A 25,043-nucleotide genomic window follows, 5' to 3' on the forward strand; every position below is an offset into this window, starting at 1 on the left:
ACAGTTATAAACACTTCTTATGAGTCTAAAGTAATTATTACAATGAGATATTTAAAGTTATTTTATTACTTTGATTCATGACTTCTATCATTTTCCCTTTCAGATAATTAAAAAATGATTAGTCACATGTACCTTCTATGTAAAATTCAATAATCAGAGGAAAATCTGGTAATTGCTAGACATTTTTCTTACAGGGTATATTCCTATTTTTTTAAGTACTCCATTTTTTCTAGCCTCAAATATTATCTATGCTTAGGAGTTGAGGATGAAAAACACAATTTTCACTATTCATTCTCTTTTATATTATTATTATTAATGGCACTACAATCTAAGATGTAAAAACTCAAAGCTGTCTTTGCCTTCTTCTCTACCTTCAGCCCCTATCCAATACCACATTCTGAAATATCTTTCCTCTCAAAATGCCACAACTGTAGTTCAGACCTAATAAGGTCTATGTCTCAAATAGGCAATGGATTCCTAATTGGTTTTCCTATCTCCAATCTCTTCTTCTATAATTGATACTCTACACTACTGCTGGATTAGTTTTCTTGTTTTCATTACGTCACTTTCTTATCAAAAATTTAATCACTCCCCACAGGATCAAGCCCAACTACTTGATTATTCTTGATTTTGAGATCCTCTATGACGTTATCCCTAGCCAATTTCCAACTTATTTTACACAAACAAATCCTCACTCCTGTCCAGCTAATTTATGCATTTCCTCCTAACTGCACCCAAGGGAAAGATCTAGGTTCAAATCTGAGTTACAGGAAGAAAACAGGCAAGTGTGATCTCGGAGAGGTGACTTCTCTCTGGGCCCCAGTACACTTATCATTAAAATAGAGACAATAATATCCTACATCTTGAGGTTTTGCAGAGATTAAACAAAACATGTTTTAAACAAAATAACATCTGTTATATTGCCTGGCCTGTGAAGGGAAAACAAAATCATTAGTTTTTTTCCCTAGTCTTATTTTTTTGCTGCCTCTGTGTGTGGTCTTTTAAATGTCCTCACCTCACTGCTTTGCCTTCTAAAGGTTCATCTCAAGTCCTGTCTCTTCCTTGAAGCCTAGCCTAATCTACTCTAGACAGGACATGCGCACCTTCTCAAACCCACCTGAATACAGAACACTTAGTTGGCAATATTTGCTTATTGTCCTATACTGTCCTTCAATATTTCTTATACCCTTATTTTTTCTCTTTAGTTTTTCCTGCTATGCCTTGTTCTCCCAGCTAGCATATAAGCTCTTGAAGAGCACAGACTCCCTCGTATCTCTGGATCCTCACAGTCACATGTAGAGGATAGGAATCTATAAATACTCAATTACTGACAGCACACAATGTTATAGGCTATCGACGTAGATAAATTTCAGATGTCAAGAATCCTCACACCAACACCACCTATTTTTAAAAGTCAGTTTTATGGGTCTGTTGCCTCCTCCAGATAACACATTAACAGTGAGTTTGTATTCCAGAACTCTGGACTCAAACCTTTGTCTCTGAGGCAAGCTGCAGAGTCACAGTCAACCTTTGCACCTCATCTTGTACCTTGTCTTCTTTCTCTTTTACATCTCTTAGTTGCTGGCGCAAATTCATCACTTCCAGTTGCAATAGCTTCAGGTCCTTGGAATGCTCCTCCTGTATTGTATTCAGTCTTTCCTTCAGAAAATCTACCAGACAGGACAGGAGGGTCATCAAACAGTTTAAAGAAGGTCAGGAAAGGAAAAGAATCATGAACTCATCAAGCACCCACACAGGACCAAATTTCTGATGATTCTCTTCTCTCTATACCTGTTTTCTGTGGGTTCAAATCCTTTTCAGTTTGCAGATGGAAGATGTTCATCTTCAAGGACTGGATGAGGCTTTCCAGACGGCATATTCGACTTACCAGAAACTCACAGTTCTTCCATAAAATATCTGTTTTTCCTGAACAAATTATTTCATTCTGGATAGGGCTAATGATGTTCTGGCTCATAGGCTCTTCTAAACATTTTGGAGTTTCCAAGTGGCCTCTGGACAAAGATCCCAATATAACAATATTTTAGGGTAATCCCAACCATCGAATCAATGCAACACTTCTACTGAGTATAAAAACTATATTCTTTAGTTAACCAGTATCTGATAGCCCCTGCAAATTTAAACATAGAGAGCACTATTAGGTAAAGAGGATGAGACCAATGTGGGATGGGTAAAGACCACTGATTTTTTAATGGTTATTTTAATCGGAATTTTTTGTAAACTTATTTTGTATGTAAAAGCAAGTGATATATAAAATATGTTAAATGCTAATTCTATAATGGTAAACTAAGAATTAAAGTTAGCATGGAGGCAGTATTTCACATCCTTTTTAGAAAATTTTTAAACAAGGTGATAATAAACATTCCCATTTTGTTCTAACATACTCAACACTGGTACAAATTTAATCTTTGCCGAAGAGTTATTTATTCTATGTGTGCTATAATACCAACTATACTAATTTTAGGCCTTCATAAGAGACATTCAGGAAATACATACGTAATTTTAAAGAAAATCATACCAGTAAATTCAACATTGGCCACTTAAGCACCCAGATTCCTCAAGGTCTTTGACAATCTAACTTTTAATGGCAATAACTTCTTCAGGAGCACAAAGGAAAAACACAGTTCTTCTTTTAAGTACTTCATTCTAAACTACGAATTTTTTTTTAAGACTTATAACCTCTCTTTTAATTTACAATAAATCTAGGAAAGAAAATACAGACCATATTAATGGCATGAATCAAGTTGTAGATGTTCACCTTAACTAATATCAAAGTCTATTTTTATTATTAAAAAAGGACCAAATTTTTTTTTCTAATTATGTGAGAAATTACATTTGTTCTTAATCAAGTATTGAGGGAGAATAGGATATCAAAGTTTGTGCACCTAATTAACACACTTTAAAAATCTGTTTAGAATAGTGGTAGTAGCTCCATTACAGGAGGACAACTCTTTATCTTGCAAATATTTTCTAATTAATATTCTAGTGTTATTTCTCAATTGTTTTCCAAGTACCTATTTCACCTGCCAAACCACCCAAACTGTGACTCCTTATTAGTAACCAGTGAGGCAAAATTCTTCAGCCTACAAAGATATTGTAACACAATTTTTTAATTTGTTACCTTTTTTCACCAAAGTCCAACATTATTAGGTCATCCCTCAGAGAACTGGTCTGCTCCTCAACTATTCTCATCCTTTGCTGAAGTACCGTGAATGTTTCAGAAGCTGTAGCATTGATGCGGGCTGGAGAGAGGACTGGTCTGGACATTGTAGTTTCCATATGCACCTGAGATTAAAGTCACAATATTAGTGTAGTCGGTTCTATTATTGTTCAAAATAGCCACTGCCCCTTCCTGTGGAGGATTATACATCCCTGTCCTGTTGAGCTTGGAAATGGCCATGTGTCCTGCTTTGGTCAGTTAAATGTGGGTAGAAGCTTTAAGAGCCAACTTGTCATTCATCATCTCTTTTCCCTTCTCCATGTGATGAGCAACATCCCAGATAGGGCCTGCTCCATGTGCCAAGATCCCAGAGTAAAGATTACATGAGCAGAGCCATGGCCCATCCATGGCATACAGTGTGAGTGAGCAAGAAACTAATGTTATTATAAGCCGCAGATTGTTAGGTAGTTTGTTATTGCAGCACAATCTAGTCTATCCTGTCTGCTACTATTAGACATACACTAGGACCTATGACTTGGCTGAAGGAGTTATTACCTCTTTTCATTGCCAGCCATTTTCATTTTAACATATTCCCATCCAACCTTTCTGAAAACAAAACAAAACAACACTCTACAGTACTTGGATCTCTGAGCAGTTGTCATAAAATAGATTTACCAACTACCTTGCAGCAGTGACTTTTAAATATAACTTGCAAACATAACTTCATAGCAAAGACTCTTTTACACCTACTGACATCAAATTTCCAGACTCCTCCTGCGAGACCACATGAGAGTAAATGGGAGTAGTGAGACTACTCTTTCAGGTATTAGTGACAGAAGCAGAATCAGCTTATAAGCAGTCCCAACATTTAAACGAATCATGTGCCCGAAGTTCAATGACAAGATCACTGGTGGAACTTTAAGGACATTCTCCTGCAACTCTATCCTGTACAGACATTTCTATACTAATCAAACCATAAACCTTAAGCATCACTAGCAGTAGTGTAACTGTGGGAATGTGTTCACAAAGGCCCCACTTGGAATATTCGTAATACACCTTTCTCTCCCACTTGCTGTGTGATTAGATACCTCCCCGAGGTATCCCAGGCAATGGAAGTGGAGACTCCCTCAGGTTCAAGTCACTAAAGGTGGTCCCCAGGACCCAGGGAAGGAATTAAAGAAGTCTTAAAACTGGTGGCAGGATTTAAGGGGGCACCAGTGGAAAGGCTGAGCTTCTTGCCAATGTAACACTGTTAACAGCCACTGAGGACAGCTCTTTAACCACCTTCTATCTTTCCCCCACAGGTCCCAGAGAATGGCCTATTTCTCTCTTTTTACTTAAAACAAAACAAAAAAACCCCCAAACAAACAAACAAATACTTTACTGAGGAATAGTTGACAAATATAATTGTATACATTTAAAGTGTACAACATGATGATTTTATATACATATACCTTGCAGAATGGTTACCAAGATCAAAATAATTAACACATCCACATAATTAACAACCTCACATAGTTAACATAACTTTTTTTCTTTGTGGTAAGAATACTTAAAGATCTACTCTCAGCAACTTTCAAGTATACAATACCATATTATTAACTATAGTCACCATGTTATACATTAGATCCTCAGAATGTCTTATTTGAAAAGGCAACCTACAGAATGGGAGAAAATATTCGCAAACCATATATCTGATAAAGGGTTAATATCCAAAATATATAAAGAACTCATACAACTCAGTAGCAAAGGAAGAAATAATCCAATTAAAAAATGGGCAGAGGGCCGGAATAGACATTTTTCTAAAGAAAATATACAGGTGGCCAACAGGTACATGAAACGATGCTCAACACCACCAATCATCAGGGAAATGCAAATCGAAATCACAAGATAGCAGCTCACACCTGTTAGAATGGCTAGTTTTAAAAAGACAAGAGATAACAAACGTTGGCAAGGATGTGGAGAAAAGGGAACCTTATGTACTGTTGGTGGGAATGTAAACTGGTACGGCCATAATGGAAAACAGTATGGAGGTTCCTCAAAAAATTAAAACTTGAACTACCATATGATCCAGCAACCCCACTCCTGGGTATATATCTGAAGGAACTAAAATCAGTATCTTGAGATATCCACATATCCATGTTCACTGCACCATTATTCACAATAGCCAAGAGATGGAAATAACCTAAACGTCCTTCAGTGGATGAATAGATAAAGATGTGATTTTTATATATATATATATATATATAATGTTATTCAGCCACATGAGAGGAAATCCTGCCATTTGCAGGATGAATCTGGCGGGCATTATGCTAAGTGAAATAAGCTGGACACAGAAAAAATAGTGTGTGGTATCACTAATATATGGACTCTAAAAACCAACCAAACAAAAAAATCTGATTTCATAGAAACAGAGAATAGAATGGTGGTTACCAGGGGCTGGAAGATAGGGGAAATGGAATGATGTAGGTCAAAGGGTACAAATTTTCTTTTTATTCTTATTTTATGCTCCTGACCAAGATTTCTCTTTGTGCTCCTCTATAAAACAGAATGCATTTCTGACACACATAACCTTTTTGAGTTCTTTAGATTTTCTCTTAACAATCAGCTTAAGGACAGGGGGTAAAGAAGTTCTCTTCTATTAACTGCTTTTCATGCTTCATTCTTGAAGGGAATGACAAAAGTAGACGCAGATATTAATAGAGTCTCTGGATACACAAAGATGTGAAGTAAGGTTCATCTACATTTCTGAAAAAAGCCAGGTTTGGAGTTTCCTGCTCAGGTTACCACATGGGCCAGGATAGTGTCCCTCAGGTAATAGAAAGAAGAACCTTGAAGACAAACCTTAGGGCTGGTTCTACTGCCATGAAACCAGGGCTAGGGTTGGGGGAACCACCAATAGTGTGGTGTGGGAAGAAAATAGAGAGGTAACAGTGAAGAAACACCAGATGGGTTTACCCTCCATTCCATTTTCTGTCACCTGCTGTCTGGCTACTGCCAACATAGAAATAAACCAGGCCTCGGATTGGGAGAAAAAGTACGGAAAGGGTGTTTAATGGGGTTTGTAACAGGCAGTTGGCTCCTTTGTCCTCCCTCCAAAAGAAGTTGAAAAGTTCACGTCTCCACCCTCCCTTACAGCTGGCACATCCATGTGACATATCCTGGCCAGTGAGACTTTAGGCAGAAGTTTGCAAGAAGCTTCTGGGAAGACTTTTCTTTTTTTTCTGATAAAAAGAACAGAAATGAGGGCACCTGTCCTTTCCTTCCCCTGTGTGATGCCCGGAGCTGTGAGGGCTCTCTTGAAGTCAGCCATGCAGTACCTCACTGTTAAATGTAAACAAAGAGTCGGGGATCACCAGCATCTGAGAAACGAGGGAAAGGCCAGAGAAGCTCAGATTAACCTGACTTTTTAAAATAAAACTAGTAACCTCCAAACTTTGCTTATGTGAGAAATATAAACTTTTGTTTAGTCACACTTTCCTGTTGCTTGCAACAAAAGCAGTCCTGGAATACATAGTAGTCCCAGGTAATAGTTGGTAGAGAAATGAGAAGAAGAAGGAGATAAAGAAAATGACAAGCGGCGCCGGAGGTGGGAGGGGAGGGCAATTTCTGTGGCAACTTGTTAGGCCCAGGGAGCTGGTTATAATATAAAGGACTGTCTAATTAATTTATGTCAGAAGTCAAATACATAATACTAAACACAAATATAAAAGTTCATTTTTGGAAAAAAATACAGAAAATGGAGTACAAGTTTCCCACATATTTTTAATAAGATGCAGATTCCCACCTAAAATTTTTTCATGTAATTGTCGAAATGGCATAGTTTTGCTGTTATTTCCCCAAGGTACCCAAAATAGATATAAAATGCTTACATAACCTTACAGGGTATGTGTGCGCATTCAGCCATAAAAACAAGATGGAAAACAACACAAATTAAATTGCTTCATTTTCTCAGAAAAGAGAAAGTAAGTCTATATATGTTTAGGTAAGAATTTGATTGGCATCATCACTCACACCCACCTGAACCTGATCTATACTGGAGCGCCTCAGGCTTCTGGAGAGGAAAAATACTCTCAGACAAAGAAGAAGAATAAACTTGGCCCTCAGCCTCTGAGGGCGAGGAGGTTTATAGAAAATTCATCCTCAGGAGGGAGAGATCGAGGTGCCTGGGACACTGGCTGATGGTGGGCAGAGGATAAAGCTTTTGAGTGAAATACATGGTGTTGTCCTTGAAATATCCTCTTAGTCAATCACTGAGGTTCAGGTCGTCAAAGAAATGGATTCAAAAACTAAACAAGACAATCTAACCTTTGAGGATTTATTACAAACAGGTCTCAGGGTTAGCTGAAAATTCTTCCCTACCCCCTCTCCACATGGGGAGAAAAACAATGTCAAGGTCAGGAGAGCCCTCAGAAACAAAAATGGAAGCAATGGTGGCCCAGTAGCAAGAGCAGGACAGCCTTAATATCCACCAGGAAGTCCCTGAGCACCTGCGAGCCTGTTAAAGGAAAAGTAAGAACTTGGGATCCAGTGAATCCGTTGAGTTGAGGTTTAAAGTCAGGAGAGATTCTCATTTTCGCTGCGGTTGCTCATACCCCTGGCCTCTCCTCCCTTATCCGGCACGTCCAAGCAAGGGTAACAGAAACACCATGCCTCCACACACAATCTGCAGGCCACCTGGAGGCCAGTGTCCGTAACTCTATGACTTCCACGCTCAGTAGACTTATAACTCTGTATGTTATTAAGAAGTTACAGACTCTCAACTCTATCTATAATTTATGGGGATAGAAGCCATAAGTCTTCTTACAAGAAGAGAACTTAGCTCTAATTGCTAATATTCCAGCAAAGAGACTACAGCTTGAACATATCTGTGCTTTGCTGTTTTTGAAAAGGAGTAAATATCATTGAATGCAGCCTTGAACCTAATCCCTGATGCTTGATAGCAACAATAATAAAAGAAAAACTAAGATATAAGCTTTTATTTTTAAAAAAGTTAATTCACAATTACTTTCATAAATATATCATTATCAAATTAATACAGTGCTGTCTCCATGTTTAGGGAAAGTATTTCCAGAGAGCTCAGGTTACCTCACTGAAAGCATGGCATGAATAAGACAAATGTCATAAGTAATACACTAGTAAAAGCCAGGTGGCTTTGAAAAGGCAACACTGGCTTCTGTAGACACAGGCTCCATTCTTATATCTGGCAATAGCTACAACTATATGCTGTCGGTTCCAAAGTAACAGGCCAGGAACTCAGTGTTGCTTATCACAACCACTGGAAAATAATTTGGTCAGTAATATTTTCTTCATTTACTCATACGTCCAATAAACATTTCCTGAATGCCCACTACGAGCCAGAAACTGTCTTGACGCCAGGGAATACAGCAATGATCAAAAGAGACAAACTCCTTGCCCTCCTGGAGCTTATATTCCAGTTGAGGAAATAAGTAAAATATATAGTTTGTTCACTGGTGATAAGTACAATGGCGAAAAAGCAGCAAAGAGGATGGGAGGGAGGCTGTGGTGCAGGCTTCCATTTTAATCAGAATGGTCAAAGGAAACCTCACTGAAATGATATTTAAGCAAAGACCTGTGAAGGAGGTACAGGAGTGACATCTGGATGGGACAGAAAGGTCCAGAAAGAGTGAACAGAGAGTGCAAAGGCCCTAAGTCAGAAGGCCTGATGGGTCCACAAACAGTAAGGAGGTCAGTTTGACTGGGAAGCACAAAGTGAAGGCGAGAATAGTGGGAGATAAGGTCAGAGAGTAATAACAGGACAGGTTACATACAGCCTTAAAGGCTATTGTAAAGGTCTGCCTTTACTTTCAGAGCTGTTGGAGGGTTTAGAGTGGAGAAGTGTTGTGATCTACCTTAACTTTTAACTGGATCACTCTGCCTAGATGGTAGCCAGGCAGAGATGGTAGAAAGACAACAGCAAAGTAGGAAGACCAGTTGTAAAGCTACTACGGTAACCCAGGGGAGATACCGCTGGCTAGGACCAGGGTGCTAGCAACGGAACAGTAAGAAGTGGTCAGAGTCCAGACATATTTTAAAGATAGGTTTGGTTGATAGAGTAGACGAGAAAGGATGCATTGGAAGCACGGTGTTGCCATTAACTGAGACAATGAAAGCCTATTAGGAAGAAGAAGTTTCAGGGGGAGAGATCAAGAGTTGTTTTGGAAATGTTAAATTTAAAACAGGAAAGATGCCCAATACCTGATTGAACTTGTAGATTTGGAGTCAGGGGAGAAAGGTGGACCGGGGATATAAATTTTGAAGTTGTCAATATATACATGGCTTTTAAAGCCGCGGAGACTGGATAACAGAGAACAGAAAAGATTCAAGGACCTAGTCCTGGGCGCTCCAAGATCAGTGTGGAGCACTCAAGCCAGACTAACCCGAGCTTCACCTCAGTAAGGTCATATTCTTAATCATTTTCTATCTTCAGAGCCCAGACAGTACATGGGACATTGTGGGTGGCAAACAGCGGTATAGTTCAACAAAAATGTAACTTTGTTCCAGCCTAATTGGTAGGAGCTGGGGAAACAGCAATGAACGAATGTAAATTCCTGACACCTGCATTCTAACGAGTGGGCCAGGGAAGATAACCGGTGGCAAAACCAGAAAATTAATGAAATGGCTTTCTCGGGAACCTATAACGCCAACCTAACATATAAATAAAGAAAAGTCGGACTGGGGCTTATGCGCGGCCCTCATCTGGTGGCTATTCTTCCCCCGCTGGAGCCAGGTCAATGCAAACCTCGCTCCTGGGCTTCCCTGGTGGCGTAGTGGTTGAGAATCTGCCTGCTAATGCAGGGGACACGGGTTCGAGCCCTGGTCTGGGAAGATCCCACAGGCCGCAGAGCAACTAGGCCCGTGAGCCACAACTGCTGAGCCTGCGCGTCTGGAGCCTGTGCTCCGCAACAAGAGAGGCCACGATAGTGAGAGGCCCGCGCACCGCGATGAAGAGTGGCCCCCGCTTGCCGCAACTAGAGAAAGCCCTCGCACAGAAACGAAGACCCAACACAGCCAAAAATAAATAAATAAATAAATAAATTTTTAAAAGAATATAAAAAAATCTCATCCCCTTCACTTTGACCATCACTTTAAAAAAAAAAACAAAAAAACAAAAAAAAAACCACCTCGCTCCTAAACAGTTTTCACCGGCATCCAGCGCAGAAGCGCCATAAATCAGGGTCCTGAGCTCCAGAGGGCAAGAGTAAACTCCGCCAGCTAGGGGAGAGGGCGGCAGGGAGAGATGACTAGGACCTTATCTGAACCGCCGACCCGCCCCCGCGGACTCCGGACCTCCTAGGGTCCGGCAGCCTCACCCCACAGTCCATCTGTCCTCCTGTGGCTCTGTCCGGCAGCAGGTGAGCTGGTTTCTATGGAACTAAGACAGCGCTTTAAACCTACCCGCCCCCGGCGCGGGAGTCCCCGTACGCAGGCGCACCCGTGGCAGGGCATGCCGGGAATCGCAGTTTTCCCGGCCCTGGAGGGCCCTCCGCCCCGGGCGGGACCCAGGCCGGTATCCGGAGGCGCGCACGGAACGCGCAGCCCCATGACCCGGACGACGACAGATCTCCATTGTGCTCGCAAGCGGGGCACGCCGGGATAGGTAGTTTCCGCCCACTCACGTCCCGGAGGTCCTGCGGCGTCCGCTTTGCGGAGTTACCCATCCCATGCCGGTGAGCGTGCGGCGTTTGGGTCATTTGACAGGTACCCTGCAGCAGGTCAGAGTCCAAGAGAAGAAAATGTTTTTAGTTTTAGAAGGATGAAAGTATCAAGTAACTTCTGAACGACAGGAAAATAAGATTTTGTTAATGAGCATAAAAAATGGTAAAAATACCGAGCTCAAACATTCTTCTCATTGAAGAAATAAACAAGCCCCTCTTCATCCTCGTGCATCATGGCCAGACCGAGAGTAAAACACATGTCTGCTCCCTGGTTTTTTGTCTCTTCAGCATAATTTATTTCTTGCTTTGTCTACAGGTGAGTAGGTATTTCTCAGTTTGACTGTAAGTAGCTGCGAAACGAGAGAGAGCACCGAGAATAAAACTGCAGTCGTTTCTGAGTTTTGCTCTAAGACTGGGAATTCACACTTACCGTGAAGTCTTCTACAGTGAAAAGGCAACACGGCTTTGCTTTAGGTAGCTGGACAGAACACCTTTTACCAGCAGCAGGGCAATTAATGTATTCTTCTCGTCTCTCTGGGGTTGCAGCTGACAATAACTTTAGCCCTCAAATGAATGCAGTCAGATCCGAGATGAGTCCTCCCTTGCTTAGTGAGTGGCGGCTGAATTGATCTGGCTGTTCTTATTCTGATAGCCGAGACTCACGTGAGATGGAGAGACTGTCAAACCACAGCTGTAAGGCATATTCATCAAACTGTAGGGCCATCCGGTGAAGGAGAAATGAGCACCGCAAACGGTATTCAGGTGAAGGGGCCAAATAAAGCTTTTAATATGAAAAGTGGAAGAGTATTTTAGAGCGTCAATACACAGAGCCAGTTACTCGCAGGTTTTCTCTTGCAGTGACCTCTGATTTATGGATGAAGATGAGGGATATGTGTATGCACTCCGTAGATAATCTGCACACTTAAGTGTAATGAGAGTTTTCGCCTTCTCCTTGACTCTCCATATTAAACAGCAGTCAGGGAGCCAAATTGATTAAATTTAGTGTTTTTAATTTATTTTCCTCTGTCTACCATTTGGTAAACCACATTAGAACTTAAGTCAGGCAATTACAGAGTTAGAGAAAAGAATCTGAAGTCGTCAATAAACTAATTCATCTGTTAGAGAAGGGGTTTCTGGACACCTGAGAATTTACTATATTAAAAGTCTGTTTTTATTCTAAGTGCCTGAATGTATTGATTTTTTTTCCTGATTTCCCTCTTGATTTTCAGTTGATAAATAGTTTCACACTTGTTGGCCCCACTCAAAAACAAGGTCTTTTCAGCCATGGAAATCCTAGGGATTCCATGAGGACCATCCTCTCTCATGACTACTATGATAGCCTTCTAACTGGTTTTCTGATCACTCTTCCCAAAGCATCCTTCATATAGCTACTAAAATGATCTTTTGAGAAAGTAAATCTGATTATCTTATTCCTTTGCTTAAAAACATTTACTAGTTCCCCACTTGAACTTTTCGTTTTCCATTGAACAGTATGAAGCCCAAATTTCTAATGGCTTCAGCCTAATCTACCAGCCTCATCTGCACCTGGCCCCCCAAGGGAACCTTGAATTCAAGCGTACAGGCACGTCTTTGTGCTTGCAGGCTCTGCACCCTCTGCCAGGCACGCCCTCCCTCTCATCAGTCTGGTGAATTCAATGGAAATGTAACCTCTTCTGTAGAGCCATTCTATTCCCCCCCAAAGTATTTATTGTACAGCATAATTGTCAGTGTGCCTTACCTCCCCCTTGATTAGGCTGTAAGCCACTTGAGGACAGGACCTTTGTTCTCTTTATTTTGATTTTTAAATTTTCAGCAGCAAGCACAATGCCTGGCAGACAGAAGAGGCTTGGTAAGTCCTTGTTTAGTGAATGAATTAATGAATAAATTTTGAATGCTTCTGCAGAGGCTATGTCTCACTCTCCTGACTATACCATTTGTAGGCAGGAAAAGGCATCTGCTTTTTTTCCACAGCTGGGAATGATTTGACATTGCAGTTACACAAATGACAGCAAAGTTACCTGCAACCACTTCCCCTTGGAGGTGGAAATGTATTCTGTGGATAAAGAAATGCAAATGCACACAAAAAGATCAAAGTTTTCATATATGGTTGGTACAATGGAGGGATGAGAATGGCAAATTCACTAACTGGTTCCTTACCTTATGTGGGCAGTCCAGACCTTTTGGTAAAGTATTGGCTCTGGGTATAGAGATTAAAATTTGGAGGAGTCTGACTTTTTAATGAACTGATGAGTCAGCCCAGGGCTGAAAAGGTAGATCTGTTAGCTGAATCAGTCTAGGGTAACAGCGCTTCTTACAAGGTCTCTGTCATTTAGCTTTACCAACTATTGATAAATTGTGTGGTCAAGTAGATTTTCACATTGTTCTGCTGATCAAACTTAAGAATAAGATCAAGGTTATGGCGATGTTGCTGGGCTCTGTTTTACATTTCCTAAGATAAGAGTACTCTTTTGGTCTTAATAGGATGACTCATAATCAGCAAAAGGAAGGGACGTGGGTGGTCTTTAAGTTGGCTTACACAAATCAGCTGCCAGGTATTTCTGAAATTTTCTGATTGAATAATAGTAACAGTATATATTATCTGTTGAATCATCTATTGAATTGGATGTTTTATATACAGTCATCCCTCCCCATCTGCAGGGGATTGTTCCCAGGACTCCCCCACCCACCAGGATACCAAAATCCAAGGATGCTCAAGTCCCTTATATAAAATAGCATAGTATTTGCATATAAAGTATGCACATCCTCCCTAATACTTTAAATCATCTCTGGATTACTTATAATACCTAATACAATGTAAATGTTATGTAAATAGCTACCCACTGCAGCAAATTCAAGTTTTGCTTTTTCGAACTTACTGGAATTTTTTTTTTGAATATTTTCTATCTGAGGTTGGTTGAATCCGTGGATGTGGAACTCATGGATATGGAAGGCCGACTGTATATTGCCTCACATGATCCTGACTGTAACTTTAAGATGTAGTAGTTATATTCCCATTTTACTGATGAGGCAACTGAGATTCGAGGAAGTTAAGTAACCTGCCTAGGACCATATAGCCAGTAAGTGACAGAATGGTTATTTGGACTTGGGTTTATCTGGCTTCAAAGCCCATGCTTTTCAATTTGATTCCATCTCCTATCCATTTTCTACTCCATTCTGACAACAGTGGGTCAAGACAGAAATTTCAGCATCTAACTATGAGATGAGAAATACATGAGTTAACCCCACACAATGGAATACCATATGTTTATAAAAGAAAATGAGGAAATACAGGTGATGGTATGTGAGTGTTTATGCAATTCTTACCAGTTTTCTGTATGTTTAAATTTTTTTTCATAATAAACTGGAAAAGAAAAGAAAATATCTATGTACTTATATGGAAAGTCTCCACTATATATATTAAGTGAAAAAAGCAAGGTGTTATGGGAAAACAGAGGGGATAAGAATTTTATATTTGTATAAATAAGCACTGGGAGGATACATAAGGAACCAATAAAAGTAAAAGGGAGACTGTATAATTTTCCATCCTAACCAAGATAATTTTTTACAAACTTTGTGTTATCAGTTAATTTTATATTCACAGAAGAGTTGCAAAAACAGTACATAGAGTTCCAATATACCCTTCACCCAGCTTCCACTAATATTAAAATCTTATATAATCATGGTACAGTGATCGAAACTAAGAAATTAGTACTGGTATGATACAGTTAATGAAACAACAAACTTCATTTGGATTTCATCAGTTTACCCACTAATGTCTTTTTTCTGTTTCAGGATACAATCCAGGACCGTACATTGCATTTACTTGTCCTGTCTCCTTCCTCAGTCTTTGTCTTTCATGACCTTAGGATCTTTGAAGACTACTGGTCAGTTATTTTGTAAAATGTCCCTCAATTTGGGTTTGTCATGATTTCTCATGACTAGATCGTGGTTATGCAATTTGGGAAAAATACCACAGAAGTGATATTGGGTACTTCTTGGTGCCTCATATTCGGGGGTACATGATATGCCTGCCTTATTACTGTTTAAGTTAATATTCATCTCTTGCTTAAAGTGATGCCTGTTAGATTTCTCCAGTAATCTTACTGTGTTCTTCTCTGTAACTAATAAGTATTTGGGGAGAGATACTTCAAGGCTGTGCAAATATCCTGTTTTTCCTTAAACTTTCACCCACTAAATTTAGCTGGTTTTTCTTGCTAACAGCTTTTATGGTGTGTTAATGGTGGCTTTCTATTTTCCTCATTTACTAGCTGGAGTTCTTTTGCAGAGAGGTGTTGTATGTTTTCTCCCATTTATTTATTTATTCAGTTATTTACATCAGTTTGAGCTTATGGATATTTATTTTATTCTTTGGGTTATATCCAATATCATTATTCTTTTGTTGCTGAAATTGTTCCAGCTTTGGCCATTCAGAGACCACTAAGGAGCCACTGTGTCTCATTTTTTTTTTTTCCTTTAAGCACTTCCCTACTTTCTATTATTGCAAGATTTCCAGGCTCATCTTGGATTTTCCTGGCCCAGCCCTAGATTCAACCACTTCTCCAAGGAACCCTGTTTCTTTTTATTAAAGAATGGTATTTAAAATCTGAATGCTAGGCTATCACTGCTTCTAGTTCCTCTCAGAAGGCAGAGATAGGAAATATATGTATAAATACCACCCCATGCATATACATTAATATATCTATATTTCTGTATCTATCTGTATATATATATATGTTTTACATGTATATAAATGTGTGGATATATAAACAAGACATGAGTTCATACTGATATTCCCACTCAAATCCAGCACCACAGTTTATTCTAACTTTTGCCCTTTTCTTTTAACTTCTTTCTGTGACTGTGGGAAACCTGGCTGTCATTATCCACAATACATCTACTTGTTTGTTCAACCCTAGTACACATATAAAGCAGTTTTAAAAATTGCTAATCCATACCGGATAAGAAACACATTTAAAACTAGAGCATGTTGCTTGGGCACAGATCTTTTTGTCTTTAGCCTTATAGCACCCAGTCCAAACACCATTTTCCAAAGTTACTTGGGTCACTCCTTTCTTCTCCACCTGCTTCAGGGCGGCTATTTGATTTATTTGTAATACAGTTAGATTTATATGTCCCAGTCTGCATTCCAGCTTGTGTTCTGTCCAAATCCTTGTTGGTCTTATCTAATTTCCATATGGTAAAATGTACTATTTGTGGTGTACAGTTCAATGAGTTTCAACAAATTATTAGAGTTTTCTATCTCCCACCACAGTCGTATACAGAAGTTTCCTCACCCTCAAAATTCCATCATTCTACCCCTTAATAGTCAATCCCTCCCCCCTACTTCCCAGCTGCTGGCAACTACTGATACGTTTTCCATACCCATAATTTTGCTTTTACAAAATGTCATGTTAATGCAGTCATACCCTTTGGGTCTGACCTCTTTCATTTAGCAAATGCATTTAAGATTTATCCATGTTGTTGCATGAATCAATAATTCATTTTTATAGCTGACTAGCATTCCACTGTATTGATATATCACAGTTTGCTTATTCATTCACTGGTTGAAGGACATCTCAGTTGTTTCCAGTTTGTGGGGGGTGGTTGTTAATAAAGCTTCTATAAATATTTGCATAGAAGTTTTTGTGTAAAAATAAAATTTTCATTTCTCTTGGATTAAACACTTAGCAGTGGGATTGCTGGATTATATAGTAGGTATATGTTTAAATTTGTAAGACACTGCCAAACTGCTTTCCACAGTGGCTCTACCATCTTGCATATACATCAACAATGTATGGCATTCCCAGTTGCTTGTCATCCTTATCCACACTTGATAGTGTCAGTATTTTTTTTTTCTTTGGCCATTCTAGTAAGTGTGTAGTGATATCTTGTGGCTTAATTCACATCTCCTCAGTGACTAATGATGTTGAACATATTTTCATATGCTTATTTGACATGAATGTATCTTTTGTAATAACGTGTCTGTTCATACCTTTTTCCCATTTTAAAAATGGGGTGTTTTTTTCCTGGTAAATTTTTTGAGATACAAGTCCTTTATCAAAATGTGATTTGACAACGTTTTCTGTTAGTCTGTGGCTTGTCTTTTCATTCTCTGAACAGTGTTTTGCAGAGCAAAAGTTTTTAATTTTGATAGAACCAACTTACCAGTTTTTTTTCTTTTATGTATTGCTCTTTAGGTGTCATACCTAAAAATTCCTTGCCTAACCCTAGGTCATGCAGATTTTTTTCTTATGATTTCTTCTGGAAGTTGTACCATTTTGTGTTTTACCTTTAGGTCTATGATCTAGAGTTATTTTTTAAAATAAGGTATGAGGTATAAGTTGTTTTGTTTTTGGTATGGACATCCAATTATTCTAGCACTATTGTTGGAAAGATTATCCATCCTTTCTTCTAGTGCAACACTGTCTTTGGTTAGTGTAGTTTACAGTATTTCTTGAAATCAGAAAGCGTAGTCTTCCAACTTTGTTCTTCTTTTTCAACTTTATTTTGGCTATTCTAATTCTTTTGCCTTTCCGTAGAAATTTAAAAATCAACTTGTTGATACCTACAAAAAATTCTGCTAAGGTTTTGATGGGGAATATGCTGAATCTGTATATCAAGTTGGGGAGAATTTAGGATTAATATTATTGAGTCTATCAATCCACGAACATGATATATCTCTCTACTTATTTAAGTCTTCTTTGATTTATTTTATCAGTATTTTGTAGTTTTCAGCATATAGATCCTACTCATAGTTTGATTTATATCTATGTTTTCTTTTTTTTTGGTGCTATTGTAAATATTGTTTTTAAAATTTTAAAATCCAAGTTAGTTTATAGAAATGTAATTGACTTCTGTATTTATCTCTTATCCTGTGAATTTGGTAAATTCACTTAGTTTTAGGAACTGTTTTTGCTATATTTGGGGGGATTTTCTATGTAAAAATTCTGTCATCTGTAAATAGAGTATTTTCCCCCCTTACAATCTGAAATGACTTTATTTTTCTCACCTTGTTGCACTGGCTAGGACTTTCACTGTGGTGTTGAGTAGGAGTGGTGAAAGGAGATTATCTTTACCATGTTCCCATTAAGTTTGATATTAGTTGTAGGTTTTTTATGGTTATCCTTTATCAGGTTAAGGAATTTTCCTTCCATTTCTAGTTCGTTGAGAGTTTTTATTATGAAGAGGTGTTGAATTTTGTCAAATGCTATTGAGATAATCATGTTTTGTTTTGTTTTGTTTCTTCTTTTTTTAAATTTTTTATTTATTATTTATTTATTATTTTTATTTTTGGCTGTGTTGGGTCTTTGTTTCTGTGCAAGGGCCTTCTCCATTTGCGGCAAGTGGGGGCCACTCTTCATCGCGGTGCGCGGGCCCCTCACCATCGCGGCCCCTCCCGTTGCGGAGCAGAGGCTCCAGACGCTCAGGCTCAGCAGTTGTGGCTCACGGGCCCAGTTGCTCCGCGGCATGTGGGATCCTCCCAGACCAGGGCTCGAACCCGTGTCCCCTGCATTGGCAGGCGGATTCCCAACCACTGCGCCACCAGGGAAGCCCTTGTTTCTTCTTTAGTCTGGTAATCTGGTGAATTACTTTGAGTTTTCAAAAGTTGAACCAACCTTGTATTCCTAGGTTTTGCCCGACTTGGTCATTTTGTATTATTTTTGTTATATATGCCTAGATTTGATTTGCTAATAGTTTTTCTTTTAATTTTTATTTTATACTGGACTATAGTTGATTTACAATGTTGTGTTACTTTCAGGTGTACACAAAGTGATTCAGTTATACATATACATATATTTATTCTTTTTCAGATTCTTTTCCCATATAGGTTATTACAGAATATTGAGTAGAGTTCCCTGTGCTATACAGTAGGTCCTTATTGATATCTATTTTATATATAGTAGTGTGTATATGTTAATCCCAACCTCCTAATTTATCCCTCCCTGCAACCTTTCCCCTTTGGTAACCATAAGTTTGTTTTCTAAGTCTGTGAGTCTGTTTCTGTTTTGTAAATAAGTTCATTTGTACCATCTTTTTAGATTCCACATATAAGTGATATCATATGATATTTGTCTTTCTCTGTCTGACTTACTTCACTTAGTATGATAATCTTTAGGCCCATGCAGGTTGCTGCAAATGGCATTATTTCATTCTTTTTTATGGCTGAGTAATATTCCATTTATATATGTACCATATCTTATTGCTAATAGTTTACTGAGGATTTTTGTATCTATGTTTGTGGGGGGATACTGGTATTTATTTTCAGTTTATTATAATGTGTTTGGTGTGATATTAGGATAATCCTAGCAGTATAAAATACATGAGAAGTGTTTCCTCTTCTTATATTTTCTGAAAGGGATTATTTAGAATTGATATTATTTCTTCCTTAAGTGTTTTTTACAATTTGACAGTGAACATTTGGGCCTGGAGTTTTCTCTGTTGAAAGGTTTTGAACTATAAATTCAGTTTCTTTAATAGTTATAGGACTAGGTTTTTTTGTTTGTTTGTTTGTTTTTGGTATTGCAGTGTTTTTTAGTGAGTTTAAGTAATTTTTGTCTTTTAATAATTGGTCTCTTTTATGTGAGTTGATTTATGGGCATAGAGTTGTTTGCAGTCTTCTTTTATTCTCCTTTTATTCTCTATGGGATCTGTTGTGATAGTTCCTCTTTCATTCCTAATATTGGCAATTTTTGTCTTCTGTCTTTGTTTTCATGGTCAGTATGGCTAGAGGTTTATCAATTTTATTGATTTTTTTTTTCAAAGAACTAGCTTTTGGTTTCATTGATTTTCTCTATTGAGTTCCTGTTTTCAAATTTATTGATTTTTTTCTCTCATGTTTATTATTTAAACCAGAACATTTTCAAGAATAAAAAGGGGGCACTATTAATAATTAAACCAAGACGAAAAGCACAAACTGGAAATGTTCCAGGAAAACCAGGGTATATGGTCACCCTACCTATAGGATATGTGGGATGGGGAAAATGGTAGCTGGGAACCTCTGTGGGAATAAAACTTTACAGTGTATACCTTTTAGTATTATTTTCATTTTTAATCATTTGAATGTATAGCCTCTTAAAAATAAAATAAATATACTTCTTTAAATATCTGGCATAATTCCTGGCATAAAGTAAGAGCTCAGTGTATGCTGTTGAATAAACGAATGAATCAGTCGATTAGTTAGCATTGGTGATTACCTGAGTTTCATTGGAGAAAATGGGATAATCATTATATATCCAACTCTGAAAGTCTACAACATATGTATCAGAATTGAATGATTAGTTTGCTCTGTATTCCTAACCTGCAGGTTTGGTGACATGAATATTATTATCTCAGACTTGGTTATATTGTTCTCATTATTTATATCTTTCTTTGCCTGTTTTTTGATTTATTTGAAGCATCTTACATATGAAGAAAGAGTAAACTGCAACTTACTGTAGAAAATTGGGAGAAAAGAAAGGGACATCATTGAGATCCTGTAGAGGGCATCATTGAGGGTTTCCTCAGCGCTGTTCCTTTTCCTCAGAACCTGTGCCTCATCTCCATGGTTACTGTGGAGATTTCCATTTTCATACATTGTTCTGTATATATGTCTCCAGCACAGCCAGAGTCTTTTCCACATAATTTTTGGCCAAGAGAAACTGTACAGTAATGGGAAAATTGATGAGAACTAAAATTTATAAAGTGGTTGTTTAGAATTCAATGGGTGAAATGTTATAACTGCAGCAAGGACCTTAGTTCAGTTGTTTCTGAAATTTAGCTGCATTATTATATATTCAGTACATCCTTGAGTTCCATGAGTCAATAAATCATATGAATAGAATAAAATTTTAATTTATGGAATGAAAAAAGGTTCTTAAAGAACTGATCTGATGATAAGTTAAATGTAAGTAATGAATTCAAATAAGTGTTCCTATAAATAATAAGAATGCTCCTATTTTTAATAATCAAAGATTAACTCAGCCCTTCAAAACACAAGGCTCTGGAATAAGCTACAGGTCAGTATTACAACAGGAATGTGTCTCATCTAAAATGTAGGAAATTTCAGGTGGGTGAAAAAGGTGGAAATCAAAATAATATTTTACCCAGACATTGAATTCTAAACAGCCAATTTATAGATCTTATTTCTCAGAATCTGTTCCATTATTGCTAAGGTTCTATGATCCCTTTATAGACTTCTCATAATTATATTTGGACCTTGTTACAATAGTGATAATCCCTACAGAATATAAATATATGTATTCCACTAAAAACATTCAAATCGAGATCAAGGTATCACTTGGATATCTTCGTGAAACAATGATCAAATAATAAAAGGTTAAATCTTTATAAAACATTATTTAATAAGATTATATGACAAAGTAGAACTGTTTCTCCTCTGGCACTCAACAAATAGAAAAATCCATATTCACATTGCTTTCTTCTTTGTTTCCTCCATAACAATCAGTACTGAAAACCCACAAAGATAGTAAATTCAGTCAAACATACTGATGATAAAATCAAGCTTCTACATTAGCTCTGAAGTGCATACTGTCTCTTGAAACCTTTGACAACTTGGCTGGTTTCATTTTCTACCCCCGTGTATTCTCTTCCTGGAAAGCGTCCTGGCTTCTTAAAATAACTGTTCGTGGAAAACATTCTCTCTAGATACAGTGCTATGAAGATATAATATTTTGCCTTATATAAACTCAACAGCTTAATAAAGTCAAAAGGACTACTATTTAATATGATAATGAAGAAACTGAGTTCATATATTCCTTATTCTAGAATTACAGTATTAAAGATTTTTCTTAAACAGAAATCTATCTTTGTTCTAGAAATAATAACCAATATGCCTGACTCTTCAGCTGTATGATCTTGGGAAAGTTACTAGACTCTCCGTACTTTAGTTTCCATATTTGTAAAGTAGAGAGGATTAAGTAAGTTAATAACACCACCAGGAGACAATTGTCTATAGGCCTCTCACATTTCTCTGTGACTTGTGAGGAAAGGCACTGATTGCCCTTTCTCTGGACTCTCTTTTCAAGAATATTTTTAGAGGGAAAATAGAGATAGAGTCTGCCTCTGGAGCAAAGGGAAGGCTTGCTTACTGTCCATTATAAAAGATTTGGATTCCCTAAGCTCAGGGATCCCCTCCTGTAACACCATCCACTTCATATGCAATGAGGCCCCTCTGGTAATTTGAGGAAAAGGGAACTAATGCAAACATGCTGATCCTTATGCTGTTTGCTGTGTCCTGAGTAACAAAGTCCTTTGTCTCTTACCCAGGAGTCTCGTGTCTCTGTCAGCATCCATGGAACTGTGACAGGATAACTTGTTAGCTTGAAAGTAGGGTAAAATCTGAGACCCTTTACAGTTTTTGGCACATATGACAGTCTTGGAGTCTGGAATGTAGAAAATGTTCAACAAATATTAATATTTATCAACATCAGCATTATTTAGCATCAAAAATACTAAGATTTGACCTAGCAATTATACTTCTGGGAATTTGTCAGGCTGAAAGTTGTGAGGTATGTGTAAAGTGCTAGATATTAATTGTAAATTTTTAATAAAAATTGGAATAAACATAAATGACTATCCTATAAAAATGCTATCACCACAGTAATACCATCAAACACAGCCATTCTAAAACTCAGTGTCATAAAGCCAAGCATTTATTTTCACACTCGTGATGTCTACAAGTTGGCTGGGAAAACTCTGCTCCATGTGTCCCCTTCTGGGGCCCAGGCAAAAGGGGGCAGTGACTAGCTGGGGCATACTCTTCTTGGGAATGATGGAAGAACAAGAGGGCAAGCCCAATTGCACAAGCACATTTCAAGCCTCTGCTTGTGTCACATCTGATAATATCCTAATGGTCAAAGCAAGTAACACAGCCAGGCCCGAAGTCAAGACATGGGAAATTATACCAAGACCACCAGAAAGCCATGGTAAGGATGTTCAATGTACTATAGAAGAGTGAAGAATTGGAATCCACAATTTACTCTACCATAATCAATAGGAAAGTGGTTAACTAAATACAGTGTATTCATACTAAACAGCCATCAGAAAGAATGAGTGAATCTGAATGTTCTAAAATGGAAAATGTACACAATACATTACTGAATGAAAAGGACAAATTGTGAGATATGCATACGATCCTATTTTCATTTAAAAGAAAAACCTTTGAATACATGTATTTATTTTATATGGACAATAAAGAGCTTGAATAGATACACAAACCGTTAGTATTTTTTTTAATTAATTAATTTATTTATTTACTATTGGCTGTGTTGGGTCTTCGTTTCTGTGCGAGGGCTTTCTCTAGTTGTGGGGAGCGGGGGCCACTCTTCATCGCGGTGCGCGGGCTTCTCACTATCGCGGCCTCTCTTGTTGCGGAGCACAGGCTCCAGACAGCGCAGGCTCAGTAGTTGTGGCTCACGGGCCTAGTTGCTCCGCGGCATGTGGGATCTTCCCAGACCGGGGCTCGAACCCGTGTCCCCTGCATTAGCAGGCAGATTCTCAACCACTACGCCACCAGGTAAGCCCAAACCGTTAGTATTTATCTTCAGGATTGGAATTGGGAGATGAGCAATAAATTCCTTCCACTTTATGCTTTATGTACTTTTGTATTATTACAAAAAATTATTTATAAATATGTATTTCTTTTGTAATAAAAAACCTGATAAAGATAAGACAAAAAATACTAAAAGAAAATGACAAAAATGTTTTTTATCTTCCAGGTATTTTTTAGTTGATGACTCATTTTCCATTCCCTTTCCCCAGTATACATAAGAATAAAATAATTCTAATACCTAGAAGATTTAGGTCTTAGATCCTGCCCCTACAAAACTTCATTCTGCTTCAGAAATATGATTTGTTTCATTCCACATAATCACCCTTAGAATTACGTGATACATTTTGATCCTGTTGGGTCTCTCGGTAGAGCAGAGAATTCCTTATTTAAGGATTTTCTGAGTTTCTTGACATTTATTTCAGATATGTAGCTTTTCTGTTTTAAAATTCCCATTTGGTTCTTTTTTATTATTACTATAGTTTCTATTTCTTAGTTGAGAAGATCTCTATCTTTTCATCCATTTCAAGTGTTTACCTTTACCTCATGGTGTATTGTTAAAATTATTTTAGAATCTTTGTCTGATGTTTCCACCATCTGTATCAAGAGCCAGCAAGCTAAAGCCTGTAAACCAAATCCAACCTACTGTCTGGTATTGTTTGGTTCATGAGCAAAGAATTGTTTTCACACTACAGTTTTAACCAAAGCTAAACTTTTAAATGGTTGGGGAAAAAATCAAAAAAAGGCTAATATTTTGTGATGTGAAAATTACATGAAATTAAAATTTCACTTTCCATTAATACAAATTTATTGGAACACAGCCATGCTTATTCATCTACATATTGTATGTGACTGCTTTTGTACTACAATGACAGAGCTGAGTTGTTGTGACACAGACCATATGGCCCAAATAACCGAAAATATTCCTTCCATTTGGCTGTTTACATAAAAAGTTTGCACCTGATCTGGGTTATCTCAGGCTTTGCATCTGTTGAATGTCTTTTCCGTTAAGAATTGGCCACATGTTCCTAGTTTTTTGTATGTTGAGCAATTTTGGATTGTATTCTGGACATTTTGAATAATATATAGTGAGACTCTGGGACCTGTTAAAGTCCTCTGGACTTTAGAATGTTGATTACTTTTTGATTTAACAGAAATCAACCTAGTTAGGTTCACACTTTAAGCTCTGTCTCAACTTCTGTGGGAGTGGCTCCAATAGCATTTCAATTTTCAAAGGCTTTTCTATGCTACTTTACATCTATTCTGTGTGTGTACAGCTCGGTGGTGAGCTCGTGACTTATGTTGGTTCATACACAGAACCAAAGGATCTCCTTTAGCTCTCTCCTCTCTGATATTTCCATCATTTTCTCCAACTTTTTAGGGCCCCTTTTCCCAGTCTTCTGGCTAGAAAGATGGTATTTCTCTCAGAGTTATATAGTTGCCCATGGTACTGCACAGTTACACACAACTGGAGTTTTCCTTAGGTTAACACCAGCAGATAAAAGAGAAAAAGAAAAAAAGAAAAAAAAAGGGAAATTAACCCCTGCACAGGCCATTCTTCAAGTTTTGAGTCCTCTCCATGGTCCACCTGTTATTTTTCTCCCTGAAGTCCCCAGGTAGTTGCTATTCATGTACTGTC

The 25,043-nt window shown here is 37.9% G+C and overlaps 1 protein-coding gene across 1 annotated transcript in view; it reads right to left on the minus strand.

Annotated features, from left to right (window-relative positions):
* The window catches only part of CCDC150 (coiled-coil domain containing 150), a 117,182-nt gene extending 106,516 nt beyond the window's left edge, over positions 1-10,666 (minus strand). The window contains exons 1-4 of the mRNA XM_082397477.1: positions 10,513-10,666; positions 3,140-3,303; positions 1,792-2,012; positions 1,492-1,670 (exon numbers count right to left, since the gene is read on the minus strand). Of these exons, the coding sequence (XP_082253603.1) occupies positions 1,492-1,670; positions 1,792-2,012; positions 3,140-3,303; positions 10,513-10,524 (576 nt within the window). The 5' untranslated portion in view covers positions 10,525-10,666. The remainder of the gene's footprint in view (positions 1-1,491; positions 1,671-1,791; positions 2,013-3,139; positions 3,304-10,512) is intronic.
* Between the last annotated feature and the right edge of the window lie 14,377 nt (positions 10,667-25,043).

Source organism: Balaenoptera borealis, assembly GCF_965194805.1.
Source record: "Balaenoptera borealis genome assembly, chromosome: 6".
NCBI classification, from domain to species: Eukaryota; Metazoa; Chordata; class Mammalia; order Artiodactyla; family Balaenopteridae; genus Balaenoptera; species Balaenoptera borealis.